Source organism: Oncorhynchus mykiss, chromosome 29, assembly GCF_057628025.1.
Source record: "Oncorhynchus mykiss isolate SJ-2025 chromosome 29, ASM5762802v1, whole genome shotgun sequence".
NCBI lineage: Eukaryota > Metazoa > Chordata > Actinopteri > Salmoniformes > Salmonidae > Oncorhynchus > Oncorhynchus mykiss.
In genome coordinates, this window is record NC_143050.1 from 43,688,452 (window position 1) to 43,702,559 (window position 14,108).

The following is a 14,108-nucleotide window of genomic DNA, read 5'->3' on the forward strand; positions in this document are numbered from 1 at the left end:
ATTGTTCATACTTCATTTTCAGTGCATCAGGGATAGCGTACACAGACGTTGTGGAAGCCATGGCTGCACAGACTCGCAACATAGGCCTAATTAAACATTTTAAAATACATTTGATTAGTCTTAAAACGTTTTTTAGGACCTGCCTAAATGAATTAATAATGTATTTATTTTTGATTGTGTATATTCTCAATAGATTTATGAAAATAGACAACCACCTACATACATCTGCACACCACTACTAACACTTGTCCCCTGTATGCTGGCATGTACACGGGAGGTATAAAAGGGGCCTGTTTGTAAGGGGGGGGGGGTCATGTAAACATTGCCCCAATTTTTCTGAAGGCTAAATACTGTGTGAAAGCAGTATTAGTGACCACAGACATGGTTGTTCACTTCTTTCCTTTTAAAGGCCTGTGGATTTCACCAAATTACTATCTAGGTCAGAATTAGATACATTATAATAATGGAGCCGGAGGAGATGGCTGCCGTTTTAAGCTTTTTCAGCTCGAGACCCAAATGAGACTGTCCTCAAACAACCCAAATTAAGAAGAAATAGATGCCCAGGGCCCAATTTGGGTTCCAAACTATAGTTTAAGAAAACCTGATCTAGGCAAATGTTATCATTAAAATGGAACTTCATGACAATACATTACATTACATATATCACAAGGCCTTACTTTGATGGCCTAGTTTTACCATAACACAGTGGTGTTGGGAAACTCTTGGTTTTACATGCCACATCAGGCCTGCAAGTCACATCATGCTGGCTTGCAAAGTGATTTGTAATTCCTATAGGAATCAAGCCAGACTTAGGATATCCAACAGTTGGAATTTGTATTCACCCGCAACCTGCATTCAGAATGACTGCCAGGGTAGGGAAGATTGAATACCGACTACCTCAATAATCTAAACTGGAACAACTATCTCAGTAACGGGTGCATTGAGTCAAACTTCTAACAGATTGGATTAGTTTAGAAAAATGTATGCTATGTATCTTTGTGTAGCATAAAACGTATCAATCATTCAATGTACATGCAAAAACACAGATATTAAAAGGAACCATTTAGAAAATCGCCCTGCAATAGAGCATGCCGGGAAATATTATATATGTTTCTATGTAGAACCCTTTTCGCCTTCAAAGAACCCTTCTTGCCTTCTAAGGAATCATCAAATAATACTTCTTCCAAAAAACGGATCTTAGGATGTTGAAGGTTCTCGATTGAACCCTTTGCCTTTAAAATAACCTTTGTCTTCCAAAAGCAGTTGTTCAGATTAAAACGGTTCTTGGTAGGCCCCTCCACAAATAACCCTTTTGGAACCTTTTTTCTAAGAGTGAATAGTCTGTGGATGACTATAGGTAATTGGTGACCCATCAAACAGGGCAGAGCCTCACCTGTCTTGAGCCCCACCTGTTTAGCTAAAGAAATAAATGCAAAAAATATAAATGGTTTTTGTTGCCTGTTTTGCCTGTTATTTTGGCATTAATATGTGTTAAGCTATATGTGCTGCATACAAATATAGTCTATTTTTTTCTTTGAGTAAGGCAGCTCCAAAATGCAGGTGTTTCAGCCTAGCTCAGTGCTTTCTGTGCTGGTGGGGCAGCCAGTGGAAAATACAGAGCGTAGGGTTTGGTAACGTTCTCTAGTTGCACCGTGATTGGCTCTGTGTTCTGTCACTCATTCTGTCACTCATTATGTCTCTGCAAAATCTACGGGGAGAGCTCAAAAATGAAAGCCCCTTGAGTGCTGAGTTAGTACATCCAATGACACACTGTTATTTGATTTGATTTATTAGGATCCACATTAGCTGACGCCAATGGCAACAACCATTTAAAAACATCAACATGTAGTGTGTGTGTGTGCACATCTATCAGTAACACATACATGTCAGTACATAAACTAGGTTTGCTATTCACTTGCTCTATATGAGATGGAATGGCGTATATACTGTACGTTTCCTTGAATTTGTTCTGGACCTGGGGACTGTGAAAATACCCCTGGTGGCATGTCTGGTGGAGTAAGTGTGTGTGTCAGTGCTGTGTGTAAGTTGATTATGCAAACAATATGGAAATTCCAACACATTAACGTTTCTTATAAAAATAAGAAGTGACGCAGTCAGTCTTTCCTCAACTCTTAGCTAAGATAGACGGGAATGCATACTATTAATATCAGCCCTCTGATAATTTTAAATTTATTTCACCTTTATTTAACCAGGTAGGCTAGTTGAGAACAAGTTCTCATTTATAACTGCGACCTGGCCAAGATAAAGCAAAGCAGTACGACACAAACAACAACAGAGTTAGACATGGAATAAACAAACATACAGTCAATAACACAATAGAAAAAAGTCTACATACAGTGTGTGCAAATGAAGTAAGATAAGGGAGGTAAGGCAATAAATAGGCCATGATGGCGAAGTAATTACAATATAGTAATTAAACACTGGAATGGTAGATGTGCAGAAGATGAATGTGCAAGTAGAGATACTGGGGTGCAAAGGAGCAAGATCAATAAATAATTACAGTATGAGGATGAGGTAGTTGGATGGGATATTTACAGATGGGCTATGTACAGGTGCAGTGATCTTTGAGCTGGTCTGACAGCTCAAATCAAATCAAATCAAATTTGTACAGCACGCGCCTGCTGGAGCATGTGCTACGGGTGGGTGCTGCTATGGTGACCAGTGAGCTGAGATAAGGCAGGGGGCTTTAACTAGCAGAGACTTGTAGATGACCTGGAGCCAGTGTGTTTGGCGACGAGTATCAAGCGAGGGCCAGCCAACGAGAGCGTACAGGTCGCAGTGGTGGGTAGTATATGGGGCTTTGGTGACAAAACGGATGGCACTGTGATAGACTGCATCCAATTTGTTCAGTAGAGTGTTGGAGGCTATTTTGTAAATGACATCGCCGAAGTCGAGGATCGGTAGGATGGCCAGTTTTACGAGGGTATGTTTGGCAGCATGAGTGAAGGGTGCTTTGTTTTGCGAAATAGGAAGCCGATTCTAGATTTAATATTGGATTGGAGATGCTTAATGTGAGTCTGGAAGGAGAGTTCGCTGTCTAACAAACACCTAGGTATTTGTAGTTGTCCACATATTCTAAGTCAGAACCGTCCAGAGTAGTGATGCTGGATGGGCGGGCAGGTGCGGGCAGCGACCGGTTAATGAGCATGCATTTAGTTTTACTTGCATTTAAGAGCAGTTGGAGGCCACGGAAGGAGAGTTGCATGGCATTGAAGCTCGTCTGGAGGTTAGTTAACACAGTGTCCAAAGAAGGGCCAGATGTATACAGAATGGTGTCGTCTGTTTAGAGGTGGATCAAGGAATCACCAGCAGCAAGAGCGACATCATTGATGTATACAGAGAAGAGAGTCGACCCGAGAATTTAACCCTGTGGCACACCCATAGAGACTGCCAGAGGTCCAGACAACAGGCCCTCCGATTTGCAATGAAGAGCAAGATGTTCTGGGCCAGCTGCAGCTTAACTAGGTGCACATATGTACTGTATGTACGAATATACAAGCACACACGCAGATGGATGCAAGCAGATGCACACACACACACACAAACACACCACACACACAACACATATACTCCTACGTCCCTTGTATTTCTACTCTTTCCTGTCACGCAAACACATGTGCGTAAAATGAGACAATTTGTCACTTGTTTGGGTTAATGTAGGCAGGATAAATGATCACAATGACTTTTAATGCCGCCTGCCAGTTTTGGTGTGCCTGGCATTTGTTACTGCAGTGCTAGACAGCCATTTGTGCAACGCTAACAATGGTAATGTGATTCAGGGAGGGATCGAGATAACGTTCCCAGAACACCTAATAACACCCAGATGAGTGACAGGATGTAAAAAAAAACAACATGTGTTATCCTACAGACTACATTGTTATTAGGTTTGGATTTCTCTGGGTTTAATAAATGGTAATGTTTATGCAAAGTTGAGTCCTACTGGACTTTTACTAGAGCATAGGAGGATAGACTGTTTGTATGCTTGCGCAGCAAGTGTCTGTGTTTCTTAGTTAGCAGATAGGGAATGCCGCTTGACCTGCCAAGCCCTCTATCTGCAAAGGCAGATTTAGGAAGGGGAGGGGTCAAGTGGGCCCAAGGATTTGGTCTCTCTGGGAGAATCTCAATAGCATACTCCTCGTGTCCTCTCCTCGCCTCCTTCTCAAATCCCATTGCATGAGAAAGCCAAAGATCCCTCCCCTCCGACCTTCTCCTCCAATGAGTTTTGAGAAGGAAGCAACGAGAGAGGACGCGGATAGAATGCAATTGAGATTCTCCATCTGACCAGCCCTCCTCTCCTCTCCCCTCCCCACACCCATCTGGCCAAATTGACCAATGGGGTCAGAGCTCTGTAGATCCTTCTGGCTGGCCACTGGACTACTAATTCCCTGTCCATCTGAGCATGCTCAGTAGCAAAGACTGACCGGCTGACTGGCTGGGGGAGGGAGGCCCATGAGACTAATAAGGGAGAGTGGATCTACAGATTAAGGCAGCCCTCTGCAGCTCTCTGATCCAGAGTGGTTGGGTTAAATGCGGTAGACACATTTTGTAAGAATTGCATTCATTTGTGCAACTGACTAGGTATCCCATTTCCCTTTCCCTACAGTGAGCTCCAAAAGTATTTGAAAAGTGACACATTTTTTGTTGTTTTGGCTCTGTAGTTCAGCACTTTGGATTTGAAATATAACATGGATTTGAGTTGACTTTGAGGTTGAAGTTCAGACTGTCAACTTTAATTTGAGGGTATTTTCATCCATATTGGGTGAACCGTTTAGAAATTACAGCATTTCACATTGCGTTTCAGATTATTTTGTGCCCAATAGAAATTAACAGTAAATAATGTACTGTCATTTTGGTGTCACTTTTATTGTAAATAAAAATAGAATATGTTTCTAAACACTTCTACATTAATGTGAATGCTACCATGATGACGGTTATTGTGTAGGGCCAAACAACGCCATTTACCTGCAACTGTATTCATGACACAGCACTGCCTCTTGTGCCTTATTTAATTAAGTATGACACACTTCTCTAACTCTGTAGACAAACTCGTGTGGATGGAATGTGCATTCTTTCTGCAGGGAAGAAGCATCCCTGTGCCTACACGCACGCACACACGTGTGTTATGACTGGACTTGGAATTATCGGGGTTTTTATTCTTAGATCCATGAGAAGGGGGTGGACTCCTGGTCACAGCATACTCTACCTGTAGGGAGGTGATGGGGAGGTGGGGGAGTGAGTGAGAGCTCGGATCCCCGGGAGGATGATATATGAGTTTCACTGAGCCATCCATAAACACACACATGCACACAAGACTGGTAACGAGACGACTGTTTCTTTTTTCTGTTTTAAAGCTTTAGTTAACTGCTCCTCAATCACAGCTCATCAGTGACTCTATAGGAGCTCTTGACATCGGCCTTAAAATACAGAAAAGTGCTGATCAATTCAACAACAGTATTTAATGGATTTCCTCAAAGAAAATTCTGATGACATCAGACACGACGTTCCTGGCATTCCCTCTTTCGCCGTCCTCTCCCTCCCTCCTCCCTACACACTAAGTGCTTTTCCCGGAGGAACACGATTGGCCCTCTGGCTCCCAAGATGTCAGGTTTAAATTTAACCTAGGACCGTTGTCGGTCGGGACTAGACCTGGTTCTGAGGACCACTTTATATTCACGGTCTTGACAGGGTGTTTGGTCCTGTCGGATAGGGGCTCCTCAAATCCAGTCAATCAGAAAGAATCCAGCCAACCTATCCATTCTATAGTAGCACAACGCCCACTCTCTCCTATGGATGGACTACACGGACACATCACATCTGGCATTAATGTCAACCAAGATGATGGATGGTTTGACAAAAGAGAGTGCACTTTAATGATAATGCACACACACGTGTGCATGGGCACAGACACATGACACACACACACAATTATTGTCTATGATAAGTCTATATTTTTCTACTGTACCTATATCTACTCTACCCACTACCACTAACTCTATCTTCTCTAGGTGCCCACCTTCCTGAGTAGTAGTAGAAGAAGCTTCTTGAGTAGCGGTTGTGGTCAGGTCTGGTTCTGGTGTGGTAGTGGGGAATACGGTTGTAGTTTCAGGTTCACTTTCACTTATGGAGGTTGTAGTGGGGGCTGAAGTAGTGGTTGTGGTGGTCAAAGGCAAAGTTTCTGACAGTTCTGTGAGAAAACAGATTCCAAGTTGACGAACAAACAAAACATGCCACCTCTCCACTCATAAAATCCACTGAAACACTACAACAGGGGAAGGCAACCCTGTTCCTGGAGTGCCGCAGGTACTGCAGGATTTTGTTCCAACTAGGCCCTAAACCACTGCTGCTTGAACATTTGTTACATTGCGGAATGGTTTGTACTTAACGACACGTTTTCCCAAAACGTTCTTGAACAGACTTTGAGATACGTTTGGTCCATTTAGTGGGTGTGCAGGGGTGTGGCTTGAGGCAACGAGTGACTTATTTAAAGAGCAGCGGTACATTTTGAACCCACAATCCAACCCGTCCCGGTTTTTCAACTGGTCATTCAGTACAGCACTGCTTCTGTTCAATTAAAAATTCTATTACATTTTCATGTACTGAACCAACTGAGATAATTGATCAGTTCAGTGATTGCCTCCTGGTCTTCCAGGTGGGTTAAATCAGAAACATGAAGTTCCTGCAGTACTCCAGGACCAGGGTTGCCTGCTCCTGCACTACAACATTGGCTAGTCCTACATATGACTAGTCTAAAAGCATATGTCATATTTTTTTATCCTTGAATAGCTTTAAGCCAAGTCTAATAATAGTTTTGCAAGTCTATCTTAACCCCAAAGATCCCTAGTCAGTCCTATGGGGTGCCGTTTGTAACATGCTATATTTTGTGAAAAAGATCAATTCCGAGCAAAAAAAGTCCTGTAGACTAACCAGGAGAGCCCAGTGCTGTCTGTCAGGTCTGATGTTGCCACTTTGCTGATCATTTCCATCTAAGCGCTCTGAGCTGAGAGTGTCTCCACAGAGAGTATCCCTAATCAAATTCCATTTTATTCATTCCTCTAGGAGCTCCTCACCCACAATCACACCGCATTACAGCACACTTACCAATTCCCCTGCTCCCCCTCTCTACCTTTCATACTCACTTCCTATCCCTCTCTCTCTCTCTCTCTCTCTCTCACACACACACACACACACACACACACACACACACACACACACACACACACACACACACACACACACACACACACACACACACACACACACACACACACACACACACACACACACACACACCGCATTACAGCCCACATTTCCCTGCTCTCTCTCTTCCCCCTCTTTATTTAAATCTCTTTTTCTCTCCCATGCCTCTCCACCAGTGACTTCATTCTAACATAAGAGAGACAGAACTGTGAAAAGATTCCTGCAGTGGAAGCTAGTGTAGCTGGGATAAAAAAGGACATTTCGATGCCATGGTGGCAACCGTACAGGACGTCCTATCAATGATATGGAAGACAAGTCCAGCACTGCAACCAACAAAAGAAGAAGAGCGGAAGCTGAAGAACAGAGATATGGAACGAGAGAGAGAGAGCGAGAGAGAGAGAGAGAGAGAGAGTGTAAATGTGGATGCAACATCCTCTTCTTGGCTTGTTATTACTTACTAGAACCACCGCCTGTGGGGGCACCAGCGATTGCACCTGAAAAACAGGGCGAGAGAGGGGGAGAGGGAAGAAGAAAAAGAAAGTGTATAAGTATCTGTTTATTTATGCAGTCTTCCCGACCTTGTTAATCACACTCTGTAGAATAATCTTGTGTGTGCTGTGTGTCAAAAAACTGTATATCAGCTTTCTTTAATCCTGGCCTGACCTTGGTGGGTACCCACAGGAGTGTTCAGGCTTTTGCTCCAGCCCAACATCACCGACACATCTGATACAACCAATCAACTACCATTAATAATTTGGCCATAATTAGTTAAATTAGTTGTGCTGGTGCTGGGGTGGAATAAAAGCCTGCACAGTCTGTGGGATGAGGACAGAGGAACTCTGATCTGTATGCAGTTTGCTACTAGATCCTCTGCAGTAGAACACCACTCAAATCTGTTCATCCAGGCCCCTGTTCTCTACCCAACTCTGGTTCTCTGATCATGGGATGATAGGGGAGGCATAGGCTCTCGCCACCAGGCAAGTGCCAGGGGAGTTGGGCCGCCCCCAGAGCAGGCTTGATCTGCCAGAGAGCTGACAGAAGAGTCCAGGCTGGGAGGCAGGGAGGGCGCTCCGCAGTGGTGGACGAAGGGAGGCAGAGGAGGGGTTGGGGGGGGGGGAGTTATGGCAGGATGGGATGTGCTGCCTGGCCTAGATTATTATTTTATCATCGCCAGTGCGAGCAACAGTACATTCTCCAACAAGATCCCCCCCCTCCACACTACACTACACTGCTCTCTGCTCTGAGGTACAGGATCTGGAACCTCTAGTTTGGTTACGGAACCTATTTGCCAGGATCCAGTACCTCTCGTGGAAATATTTTTTAATGTTTTCCTTATAGAATCATAGTCGTGGGATTTATGCTGCAGCACCTCTGATAAATTTAAATACATTTGTCAAAGTTATAGAATTAGGACTACTGCTCTCTGTTCAAAAATAAATCAAATCATTCAGAACAGTCCACCAGGATTAGGCCTATCATTTCGCCATAGAGGATCAATAGCTCCCTTTAAAAAAAATTGCCTCGCTGTGAATTGTGTCTATGCCAATCACAAGGTGTCAGGAAAGCGCCGCAAATCTGTCAGTGAACAGCATGCAGCCAAAACAGGCCTTTTGCAATATTTCAAATAAAATTGCGGGAAAACACAGGTTGGAAAGCAAATGCCTTCAGATGAAAAGAGAAGTCTCTAATCTGTTTGTATGCTGCCAAAATATTTGAGCAACTTCCAAATAGGCCTAGCGAACAGTAGCCTAGGTACAAAGTAAAACAAGAGAGTACATCAGACATCGCCGGCAAGTGAGCTGGGCATCATTGGGTGAGTCAGTGAAAGCTTTTTTAGAACTATACTTTCCTCCTCATATTGTACAATATCTCCTCACACCTAGGCCCAGGCTATTAATGGATTCAAGACAAGGTTGTTTTTATTGATCTCAGATTCTCAGTTTGTCAGTGTCAAAATAGCCTGTCATTTCAATATTTTGTGCAGTCTTAAAAAGATTCTGCTAAGTGTCCAGTCATGTAAAATGATCTAAAATTTCATTATTTATCAAATGAGTTTATAAAAGGCCAAACTTTTCCAGGACTCTATAGGCTAACGATGTTCCAGAACCTCAGAGCCCCCCAGGTAACCCTACTCTAAAAATGTTCCAGAACCTCAGAGCCCCCCAGGTAACAGTACTCTAACAACGTTCCAGAACCTCAGAGCCCCCCAGGTAACCCTACTCTAACAATGTTCCAGAACCTCAGAGCCCCCCAGGTAACCCTACTCTAACAATGTTCCAGAACCTCAGAGCCCCCCGGATAACCCTACTCTAACAATGTTCCAGAACCTCAGAGCCCCCCACGTAACCCTACTCTAACAATGTTCCAGAACCTCAGAGCCCCCCAGGTAACCCTACTCTAACAATTTTCCAGAACCTCAGAGCCCCCCAGGTAACCCTATTCTAACAATGTTCCAGAACCTCAGAGCCCCCCAGGTAACCCTACTCTAACAATGTTCCAGAACCTCAGAGCCCCCCAGGTAACAGTACTCTAACAATGTTCCAGAACCTCAGAGCCCCCCAGGTAACCCTACTCTAACAATGTTCCAGAACCTCAGAGCCCCCCAGGTAACCCTACTCTAACAATGTTCCAGAACCTCAGAGCCCCCCAGGTAACTCTACTCTCGCGCTCACTTTTTGTTCCGTCACCTCCCGATTCACAAATGAACAATTCACTTGGTATGAGTGAGCTACAGTATGTAAGTGGGTCCTGTTCAAAGTGGTCAAGGAACAGAATAGAATAGAACTCTACTGTATAAATGGGGGATACGTACAGGTGTTGGGAGATCCGTTGGGTGTGGGCAGGTAGGAGCCAGCTTTCCAAGACTTGGCCTTGAAGCCCTTCTTGCAGCGCTGACAGTCCTGTCCCGTGGTGTTGTGTTCACACTGACACTGGAGGTTCCCCTCTTGCAGCAGGCACAGCGACGAATGCAGGTTACACTTACACCTGAGGACAAGGGATAGGAAGAAGGGTGTGAGTGTGTGTGAAAGGAGGCACAGAAGTGTGCATGTGTGGTGTGTACTCGCTTAAGCATATTGCAGCGACTTTAACCCAACACCTAGGCACCTTGTCAAGAAGTTCAGATCCCTTGGGGGGGGGGGGGGGGGGGGGGGGGGGGGTGGAAAGTTGTCATCAAGGAAAAGGGTGGCTGCTTTGAAGAATCTCAATATGAAATGTATTTTGATTTGTTTAACAATTTTTTGGGTTACTACAAGATTACATATGTGTTATTTCATATTTTTGATGTCTTCACTATTATTCTACAATGTAGAAAATAGGCCAAATAAAGACAAATCTTAGAATAAGTAGTTGTATCAAAAATGTTGACTGTTACTGTATACTTCCATTCATTTTTTCAACGGGTACCGGGTGACCTTAAGACAAGTCTTGTGAGGCCTGTGGGCATCCTAGAGCAAAACCTTTCCACAGAGGGGTCATATTAGTGTGTAGCCCAAACTGTTCGGATGCTACAGATCAGCTGTACCAACTTCAGATGAGTCCCAAGACGCAGAAATGGAGACCACCATCGTGTTCTTTAGAGTCTCATCTTTCCATAGAGGGGTCATAATCATTTCTAGGTAAAACCGTTCAGACGCTGCAGACGATTTGTGAGAAGACCAATTTTCGGGATGCCTCATGGTCATTTTATTTTTATAATGCTAATTAGATTTCCGGGGAGGTGTGGACATCAACCTTGGGGGGTTGAAGCCCACATGCAGTCTTTTTAATGTGATTTTGAAATCATCACTTTATGTCTAATTCATCACTGTGTGTGTTTTTTAAAATTATATCTAACTCCATAATAAAAAATTGTTTACAATTTATTTCCCAGAGCCTCCTTGGGCCAGTGGAATGCTCAGTCTGATTGTGTGAGCGTTAGTAAAAAAACATTTCATATGAAATTAGAGATATGTGTACACAGCCTGATTGGTTGATTGGATGGTCTAGAGCCCACCCCCACCCCTTACACCTTCAAAAAACAACAACAAAGGCTCATGGTATTCAACCTGTCAGTTGGAGCTGGAGTTGGACCCTGAAAGGCTCATGGTATTCAACCTGTCAGTTGGAGCTGGAGTTGGACCCTGAAAGGCTCATGGTATTCAACCTGTCAGTTGGAGCTGGAGTTGGACCCTGAAAGGCTCATGGTATTCAACCTGTCAGTTGGAGCTGGAGTTGGACCCTGAAAGGCTCATGGTATTCAACCTGTCAGTTGGAGCTGGAGTTGGACCCTGAAAGGCTCATGGTATTCAACCTGTCAGTTGGAGCTGGAGTTGGACCCTGAAAGGCTCATGGTATTCAACCTGTCAGTTGGAGCTGGAGTTGGACCCTGAAAGGCTCATGGTATTCAACCTGTCAGTTGGAGCTGGAGTTGGACCCTGAAAGGCTCATGGTATTCAACCTGTCAGTTGGAGCTGGAGTTGGACCCTGAAAGGCTCATGGTATTCAACCTGTCAGTTGGAGCTGGAGTTGGACCCTGAAAGGCTCATGGTATTCAACCTGTCAGTTGGAGCTGGAGTTGGACCCTGAAAGTGAGGAACTTCCACAGGTGTGTAGGCTTCTTTGTTTTGTCATCAAAACAAAAGGCATACAGTACATAATGCATCTTAATTTGTTGTATCATTATTGTACTGTTTTCATTAGACCACCAGAAGATGCAGGAACAGAACAGCCTATTTGCATGTGGGACCATCCTGGCCTATACCCTGTCTGCCATCTATTCATTTCAGAATGCCATGATTATCTACAGGGCTAACTATAGGCTTCTGCATCTCAGAGGCCAAACACATACTTAGTATTGCTTGTTGTGTTAAGCCTATTATGCAATGGCCCATGGTGTAATCTTCAGTATCATCACAAAGTATATTCAGAATTTTGCAAAATGTATTGACATTTTTCGAATGAGTAAACACTCTTGAATTCTGTTGTTGAAAGCCAATAAAGAAACCAGACTGCAATGAAAGGTTGTTGTCAGTTCGCCTTGTAACATTATGAAGCGGGAAAACAATTCCATCCCACCTGAACAGGTTGAAATTCCACTTTTTAACTTCCTAGTGTGGAAATATAATCAAAAAAACTGCACTTCCCATTCAACTTATCCCAGTCGGAATGAATGCGTAACTTAACGTTAGAGTTGTTCCTGTGTGGCTAATATGCCTAAATCATCTGGAGTTTATGTGGGAGATTAACTCAGTTTACTAGTCAAAAATAGATGTTTGTCCAAGGATGTCAAGAAATGATGTGAATCTGTGATATCTTGTTGCATTCGTATTATGTGACTAAATTAGCGCCTTTTCCAGATGAGCGGCTGGATTCCAATACGGATTGTTTCCGCTGGAGTGAACAGATATCTGAATGTCTGCATAATATATTCAAAGAATAAACCCTGTATGCTGGCAAAATGACCACCTCAATCTTCATCTCTCTCTGTCTGCCAATCTCTTTCTCTCTCTGCATGCTGGGAGTGTTTGTTGCATGCTGGGAATTGTATGAGCGAGTGTTGTCTGGAGTTAGTTGGCCTGTTTTTTCTTTCTAGTTTTACTTCTCTTGGTGGTTTTCCTTTTCCTATGCATGATTAAGGTGATTGTTTTTATTTTTTGGTCGTGGTTGAATTAAGTATATTGTTTTTCTTGTTGAAATTGTCCTAGCTTTGGCGGGGATGGCGACCCACATGGAGACGCCGTCCCTGTCACTTCGGCATGGCAAGGTGTGTTACTGAAGCTAATGTCACTGTGGAGGAGTTTCTGGTCGCGGTAGGAGAGAAGGTCGGCTATGAAAATGTTGCTTATGCGTCACGGATGAATAAAACGGTGGTGTTTTTTCTTAAGGAAGAGCGTCTTGTTGATCGGATGGTTGAGCATGGCGTACTTCTTAAAGGTATGTTTATTCAAGTTACGCCGCTTTTTTCTCCGTCAACAAGGGTAACGATTTAGAATGTACTGCCGTTTATTCCCAATGAGCTATTGGAGCGTGAGTTATTGCGGTTTGGGAAGTTTGCAAGTTCAATTAAGATTGTCCCATTGGGTTGCAAACACCCGGCTCTGAAACAGGTCGTTTTGGCGACAGGTGTTTATGTTTTTGGACTCGCCGGAGCGGTCTTTGTAGTTATCGTTTGAAGTCAAGTATGACAACAGACTGTCTATGGTTTATGCTAGTATGGGTAGTCAACAGTGTTTTGAGTGTGGGGATGGTGGCCATAAGCGACATGCTTGCCCGAAACGGGAGAAGGCGGAGGGAGGGGCGCAGGAGGTCCTCGTAACGCCTGGGCCCACTGATGTAAGAAGAGGTGGTCCGACAGTGGTAGAGCAGTCACAAGCACCTGTTGCTGAGGAACAAGTTGTCTGTGTTGAGGGCAGGGAGTTACAATCTGGTACGGCAACTGCTCCGCCCTCAACCGTAAGGCTCTCCAGAGGGTGGTGAGGTCTGCACAACGCATCACCGGGGGCAAACTACCTGCCCTCCAGGACACCTACACCACCCGATGTCACAGGAAGGCCATAAAGGTCATCAAGGACATCAACCACCCGAGCCACTGCCTGTTCACCCCGCTATCATCCAGAAGGCGAGGTCAGTACAGGTGCATCAAAGCTGGGACCGAGAGACTGAAAAACAGCTTCTATCTCAAGGCCATCAGACTGTTAAACAGCCACCACTAACATTGAGTGGCTGCTGCCAACACACTGACACTGACTCAACTCCAGCCACTTTAATAATGGGAATTGATGGGAAATTATGTAAATATATCACTAGCCACTTTAAACAATGCTACCTTATATAATGTTACTTACCCTACATTATTCATCTCATAGGCATACGTATATACTGTACTCTATATCATCGACTGTATCCTTATG

At 44.0% G+C, this 14,108-nt stretch overlaps 1 protein-coding gene across 4 annotated transcripts in view; it reads right to left on the bottom strand.

Moving 5' to 3' along the window:
- LOC110509506 (netrin-G2) overlaps positions 1-14,108 on the bottom strand; it is a 153,254-nt gene that overhangs the window by 52,083 nt on the left and 87,063 nt on the right. For 2 of the 4 annotated variants that reach the window (XM_090227291.1, XM_090227290.1), the window contains exons 4-5: positions 10,031-10,203; positions 7,677-7,712 (exon numbers count right to left, since the gene is read on the bottom strand). In XM_090227291.1, coding sequence (XP_090083417.1) covers positions 7,677-7,712; positions 10,031-10,203 — 209 coding nt within the window. Of the gene's footprint in view, positions 1-6,034; positions 6,206-6,287; positions 6,302-7,676; positions 7,713-10,030; positions 10,204-14,108 lie in introns of all 4 variants that reach the window. The other 2 variants (XM_090227289.1, XM_090227292.1) reach the window with 2 other exon arrangements.